General features: G+C 37.4%; 1 protein-coding gene across 1 annotated transcript; it reads left to right on the forward strand.

The window, feature by feature from the left end:
• Nucleotides 1-946: 946 nt before the first annotated feature.
• LOC139950083 (uncharacterized) lies at nucleotides 947-7,771 on the forward strand. The gene is made up of 3 exons (XM_071948714.1): nucleotides 947-1,004; nucleotides 5,454-5,464; nucleotides 5,993-7,771. Exons 1-3 carry the CDS (start codon nucleotides 947-949, stop codon nucleotides 7,769-7,771), a joined length of 1,848 nt encoding a protein of 615 aa, XP_071804815.1.

Consider the following 7,771-nt stretch of genomic DNA (forward strand, 5'->3'; position numbering starts at 1 on the left):
TCCAGTGTTCTTCAATCCAACAAGCAACAATATTTTGATATGCTACCAAGTCAACATTTAACAATGTATAACTTCCAATGTTAAGGTCATTGTCAAGTCAGTGTGTATTGCAGTATGACATGTTGGCTACCAGTACATATAGACTGATTCAGTATTCTTATGATAATAAGCTACATGGCCAACTTGACAGCACAAAGGCTTAATATAGAAACAAGAATTTCACATAACAGTATATAAAAGGGCTTGGTGTGTCATCGCTGAACAATGTACAGAAAGAAACCACTCAGTGTATTGTGCCAACATCTAACGGATCAATGTTGGAATTTACTCTTCAACTACAAGATTTGATGTTTTATGCCATGTTCTTTCATTAACAACCTGTAAGTTATATTTGTCCTTTTGTTTTGTCCAATACAGGATGACATTTTAAAATGTTTATGAGATAATATTACTTACGGCATTAATTTGTTTCATAGTGGTATCGAAAAACCAAATTCAAAAACATACAAATGGGTGATTCCAAGCAAACATGGCCATGACACCAAAAAATAAAAATTGTGGCACAACTTTCTTTCCACGTAAAAGTTATAGCTAACATATGAAAGGAAACAGACATTAACTTTTTTTACACACTCATGCCCTACCCACAATGCATTTTTCCATGCTGAAAACTATAACATGTGTTGTACATGTGCCACTCCAATCTAGTTTCATCATTAACATATGAAACAAAATAAAGAAAAGCAACATTTCTGATTTACTCAACAAATTGTGGACATATGTACATGTTGTGCCATTGCCTAGGCTGAAAAAGCAGAATGATGTTAAAATACAAGGAATTCAAGAAGAGCACAGAAAAATCTCCCAAAAGAGCAAACAAAAGCAAAAAGCTGATGTCCTCTTGCCACCATTTTCCTTCAGAAAGAAGAAACATGATAACTACAAAATGGGTAGCAATGCATGGTCAGTGGTGTGTGGTGTGACATGCAGTGAAATGTATCCAGGTAAAGTCGAGGAGATGGGTGATCAAGAAGGTTTTTTGTTTTGTTTTATACACTTTTTCGACACAAAACAAATTGTTTGTTGCATTGAGGAACCTGTGATAACCAACAAGGCCATTTTAAATTCACAGTCCACTTTTAAACAATAACCCAAACTTTGATTTTTCAGGGACATGGTTACATGTATGTAAGTCACTTTAAATCTGCGATTTTATTTTTGTTCAATTCCTACATACTCGGCAAGATATTTAACATTTTATGTTGAATGCACAACTCTGAAAATAAAGGTGGTCAGTAAAATGGGAAATATTAATATTTCCGAAAAAAGTAAGTTTGCTTTTCTAATAATACACATTTCAGCCTTGTTTCTATGATTTTTAAGAGAAAAGGCGTTATCATTTTAGTTAAAACAAGTGAAATTAGTTTATTTTGTTTGTTGATAAGGAATGAACCCAATTTTGCCAAACAAGAACTCAGTTTGGGCTCCATTGGGCTTGGCTTAAGTGGCCGGACAAACTGTAATGCGACTAACCGTAATGCGACTAACCATGGTTTTGCCAAGTAAACCTAAAAGTTCAAGTTGCTGACTATTTATAAGTATCCTGTTGGATACTAATGTATAAGAGATGTGTGCTAAATGTAGTAAAACCTTTGCAAGTTTTTTAGTTTGAGGAAACTTTTGAATTGAGACAAGTGTATTTTTTATCATGTCCTTTTTGTGTAGTGCGACAAACCGCTTTTTACAAAGCTATAACATCCAGAGTACAACGCCCACAACATTTTTAATATCATCACTTCAAAGCCTTGGGTGTCAAGTACAAATCAGTCTATAAACTTAGTGGAAATAATATCTCACATAGAACTACTAGCACCAAGATCAAGAAATGACACTAAAAAGTGTAATGCGACTAACCATGGAATCGCCCAAATGCAAGCCAAGTATGATCTGTATTGTTTTTAAAAATCAACACTTTTTTTTACAAACATCATATATAGCAAAACTCCCAACCACTATACCTTGACTTGTACAGTCCCTTAGCAAAAAAAGGTATGCAATGATGATGGCTATATGATTGCAAATAAACCAACTACTCCTTTTGGAAATGTTTTCGGTTTTAAGAGCTAACAATTTGGAGGGCTAATCATCCTTACTCGCAGCTAAGAGCTGAACTGCGAAGGACGCGGCTACAACGTGTTCGAGAAGCAGGCATGCAAGGGCGCCTTTGGCTGCCAGCCACATCAACCCATTATGACCACGAAGCACAGCCAAGATCGAAAGTGTTTGATTTTTCCCGAGGGAGGAAAACTGAATAGTCTGGAAAACCGTCGTGGGCTGTCGTGGCACAGCAGAGAACCAACGCACAACTCAACTCAAATATATGGCCCTGGCCGGGAATCGAACCGGGGTCACCTTGTTGAGAGGCGAGCGCTTTACGCACAAGCCAACCGTGCCACCATGTGTGTTTGAGAAAATATCTGCTATCCTTGAGTCAGGGAGAACATGTCTGCGACTGTATATTCAGTTTGTGATGACACCATGTGTACAAATGTATAATACACTTTGCTGGGTAGATTTTATTTGTTGAGAACAATTTCTTGCTATTTAATCTACTGCCACATAGCAGATTTTAGGAATTTTGGAGACTATAGGGCGCTTGCACAGCGTTCGGGGTCACTGGTTCTGGAGGCTGGGGGAGTGCGTTTTGGCGACCCAAACCAAGAACAGTACATGTGTGTGATACAGCGTGGAGCTAGCTTTGCTTGTCCTCCACAACGCAAACACAATGGCAAAGGTCAAACAATTGACCTTTTGACCTTTCGTGCAAGGGCCCTATAGTGAGTTCTGAGTAGTCTCCTGAGTCTACTCTACGACAGTAGAATACATAGCAAGACAACTTCTGAAAGAACAAAATCAACACAGCAGACCAACTACATTCAAATTTCCTTTGCTGAGTAAGAATTGAGTGGGGCACTGGTGGCTACAGGAAACTTGATGAAACATTGGCTGGAATTCAGTTTCTGCTAAGCAGGATTCGTATGTGTTTAGCAAACTATTGTGCTTACTGGTTCATTGAAATTAGGCAGGCTACAGTATAGAATCATGCTAAGCATTAATACATACTCAGTTTAACAGCTTTGAACAGATTTTTCGAATCTACACTTGACTTCTTAAACTATCGATTTGTTACAAACTATTGTAAACAGTACACACATAATGACTGGCAATGAGGTAGTAACTAGTGTACGTCTATTCCCCACAGGGACTTTGATTGACCAAAAGAGGGACCTATTTCCCGAAGCCGAAGGACAAGGGAAACAGGCCCTTCTTTTGGTCACTCATACAGGCCCGAGGGGAAAAAGACGTACACTAGTTACCAAATTAATCCAGTCAATACGTGTTTGACTTAAATGTGAAATAAGAACAAAACTCTGGAAAAGAAAGGAAGTTTTTGTAGTTGCTGTTCATGCTTCAAGTTAAGAGAGGGCGCTGTAACAAGGCACTATTTTCAAAGACTAGTGCCAGGCGGGCACTATTCCCCCCCAAAACAGGCGTGCGATCAGTAGACTATAATTATTAGTTCACCCCAGGTGACTGGTTTTTTTTAATCAACCAGAATACAGCCCAAGCATGAGGTGTGTTATAATTCAAATTATTGCCTTTTCAAATTGAAAGATAACATGATGTGCAACAAAACACAGCTGAAAACATGTTTCAAATTACAATAACATTCTCCAGTTACAAAATTTCTTTTTAGTAAAAAAAGAGTTAGAGTTAATTGACTGGGCAAACTGACATTGTACTCGATAACGTTGCAAGCACTATAAAGTATGTGTATATATATTTTTCAAAATAGTTATTTAATGTGACAAACCATTGTTTGAAATTAGATAACCAATCAAGTGTTGTTATTGTTATTGTTATTTATAAAGTGTAGATTCATGACAACAATGTACACTCGCCTACAGGTCGTACATTATACCCATGAATCAACACTTTCTTGTCCGTTCTCTTTAAAGGCACCGAACACTATTGGTAATTACTCAAAATAATTGTTAGCATAAAAACTTACTTAGTAACGAGCAATGGAAAGCTGTTGATAGTTTAAAACATTGCGAGAAACAGCTCCCTCTGAAGTAACAAATGTTTTGAGAAAGAAGTAATTACTCAATAAATAATTTGAATTGAATTTAATTCAAGACCTCAGCTGAGGACTCCAATTCAAACATCTGTAAGCATAAAACTTGTGCGACAAGGGTGTTTTTCCTTCTTCTATTCTCTCACAACTTTGACGACCATTTGACAGGTTTGTTACTTTATGCATATGTTGACATGACTGAGATATACCAAGTGAGTGAGAAGACTGGTCTTTGACAATAAGCAAAGGTAGGGGCTTCCAACATATTTCTGAGGGGAGGGGGGGGGGGGTGCAACCGGTGCACCCTAAAAAAACAAGGTTTAACAATCTTTATTTGAGTACAGACAAGATCATTCATTGGTTGTTTTGGAAAAATTAAGCTTTGATTTCTCTTTGTGTAGATCATTTCCTCCTCTGTAATATTTTGTTGTAGACTGACTGTATGTAAAACAAGTTCATGTTATGTAGGGTTGATCTAGTAATATTTTTATTACTGTAAAATCGTCAGTAGTTTCACAAAGGGCCATGCAGTCAAAAGTGTATTTTGGGGAAAAACAGTGTTTGAAGTCAAGCTAGTTTTGAAAAAAAAAACGGTTGTTAGACTATTCAAGCATTAATCTTTGAAACTTTTTTGGGGAAGTAGACAGCTTGTAAAAATCCTTTTTCAATTTTGTCCAGAATAGATTAATTAATGAGTGTTCATTTATTTAACAAAATTGTCCCTTGTTAAAAAAGTGCAAAAAATTCTCCTTCATGAAAAAACTGTAGGTGAAAACGCGAAAAGCCAGAGCACCCACTTTTGGCACAGTGCCAGCAGTAAAAAACAAGGCGAGAGCAGTACACTTTTTTCTATTCTAATGAGAATGTATTTCCAGATTTTGGCAATTTATGGGGGCCATGCGTAAAATCCTTAAAGTCACCTGGAAGTGGTATTTTTTCAAAATAAAGCTTTTGTCACTAATATATGTGTTTTGATGAGTGGAATGTGAATAAACAGTTGACTAAGGTTTTAAAAAATCAGTTCTTATGTTATTTACAAATTGAAGAGTAGACCCCGACCCGAGAGGGCGCTGTTCGTGACGTCAATCGAGGCAGACTTTGCCTGTAATGCGTAGAGTAAACACAATTGCAAAGTACATGTACGGACCAAGTCTGCCTCGATTGACGTCACAAAAGGGGTAGGCGGAGTCAGCCCCCAAACAACTTTATATATTTATTAAACATATAAATCGTGACAAACAATTACTATAAAAATTGTTTTATTGTTCGTAAGCATATACTCTTATGTTTGAAAGAAAAAAAATTCTATTTCCAGGTGACTTTAAGGTAAAAGTTTTCGGCCTTTTATGAAAATCCCAAAGCCAGAGCACTCATGATTGGCACTGTGCCAGCCACATCTTCAACACGGGTGCCTGACAAAAATCTTTTTGGCTTTTCATAAAAAATGCTATTCCAGAATCTTTTAAGCTTTTCATTTTTCATCAACAGAGCATAATTAAGAAACTAGACGATTTTCGATCTTTACCTTTGTAAATTCTGATAAGGTGCAACTACATAAATAACACCAACAAAATCAAAACGAGATTTGTATCAATTTTTCATGTTTTTGGCTCTTTGTGAAATTGCTGACGACATATGCAGTTTAGGGTGAAAACATTGATTAAGCATTGATAGAATATAGAACAAAAATACAGTTTAAAACAATGTGTCAGGAAAGTAGTGAATTTTAAAACCCTTAAATGTATGAACAGGAGTTTATTATGTTAAAAAAATCACATCTTGCATTGATGAAGAAAGTACTGGCATGTAGAAGGATCTCATCTAATTGAGTCAATTTCTTCTTTTACTTCACAGATCATCGTTGAAGCAACTTCCAACAAAATGGCATCAAATATAACAGTTCAGTCAGTGCTAGCAGAGATAAGCCGAGATCATCTCGAATGTCCAATTTGCAGTGGACGCTTCACGCAACCAAAACTACTGAAGTGTTTTCATTCATTTTGTCTTGAATGCCTTCAAAAACTCAGACAGAATAGTCCAAGTCCTAGAAAACTGTCATGTCCAGTGTGTAGAAAACAGACTTTGCTGCAACAAAATGGCATTGATGGTCTGACAACAGATTTTAAATCCATTTCCATGATAGCAGCTTTTGAGATGCAGGAAACCCAACTTAAACAGCAGGAGTGTAGCAAGCACACTGGCATGGATCTTGTGCTGTTTTGTGAATCATGCAAGAAAGTGATATGTACAACTTGCATTGCTAAAGACCACAAAATGCACCCTGCAATAGAACTAAATGAAGCTTCGGAAAAAAGTAAGCAACATGCCACAGAACTTCTAGCTAAAGTAAGAGAGAGTATCAAAGCCTTCAATATTGCTATTCAAGAAATAGATACGTCTCGTAAGACATTAGACTCTATGTTTACTGCCACCAAAGAGAAAATCACCAAGAAGGCTGATGAGGAGATTGCCAAGGTGGCTGCCAGGATCAGAGAGGAGAAGCAGAAACTGATGCAAGAGGCAGAACAGATTTATAAAGACAGAGTCAAGACAATGCAAACTGCACGAGCTACAAACAGCAAAGAGATGAAGAAAGCAAAGCTTAAGGAGGATGAAGTTGTTCAACTTATGGATCAACGGATCAAGATTGTTCATCAAATAGATCAACTCTTACAAGACCTCAAAGAATACACAGAGATCAAATCCACAAAAGCAGTTGACGGGTTGACTTATATTGACTTTAAAGCAGACCTGAAATCACTAGGGAGACTGGTGCTGAAATATGAACAAGTAGAATCAGCCAAGGCCACAAAGCCAACAATTCAATCCATGAAACACTTTAAGGATAAGTGGACATTGAAAACAGAAATTAATCAACAAAAGAATATAAAACAACAAATTCACGATACATTTCCATTTCGAGTTGCTGTACGCTCTAATGGTGATATTGTTGTGCTAGACACGCCATTGTTAATGGGTCCAGTTTTGTATATAATATCAACAGAGAGCAAGTCACAATCCCCTGTCATTGGACAAGAACCAACAATTAAAGGTCTTAAAGGAACAACCAGTTTGGCAGTGAATAAGAATGATGAGCTCATTGTTCTAGATGATGAAACAGTCAAGACCTTCAGCAGGAATAATCAGCTCCTCCATCAGTTCAATCCAGGCAGTAAACTATCATGTATTGCAGTGGATGACAACAATCTGATAGCAGTGGGTTATCAAACAAAGGCAGAGATCTCTCTACACAAACCAGATGGATCCCTCATCCGAAGACTGACTGCTCCAGGGATTGGTAAATACTTGACTACCTACAAAAAGCGACTCATCTACACCAACTGGGATGGCGGGTTACTAGCCATAAACCACAATGGTGAAATGTTATTCTCGGTAGATATCTATCAATCTTTGTCGCCTCGTGGTGTGTGTTGTGATAAGGATGGGAGCATCTATGTTGCTGCATCGAATCATCTAATGTCAGCTTGTATCCAACAATACAGTCCTGATGGCAAGTTCATTAGATGTATCATCAAGGATCGTCAGCCTCAACCCTATGGTCTCACATTCACACCAGCTGGTGATCTGGTTGTGGCTACAGACGAAGCAGTTCAAATCTATCAGCATGAGTAA

This window comes from Asterias amurensis, chromosome 17 (genome assembly GCF_032118995.1).
Source record: "Asterias amurensis chromosome 17, ASM3211899v1".
Taxonomy (NCBI): domain Eukaryota; kingdom Metazoa; phylum Echinodermata; class Asteroidea; order Forcipulatida; family Asteriidae; genus Asterias; species Asterias amurensis.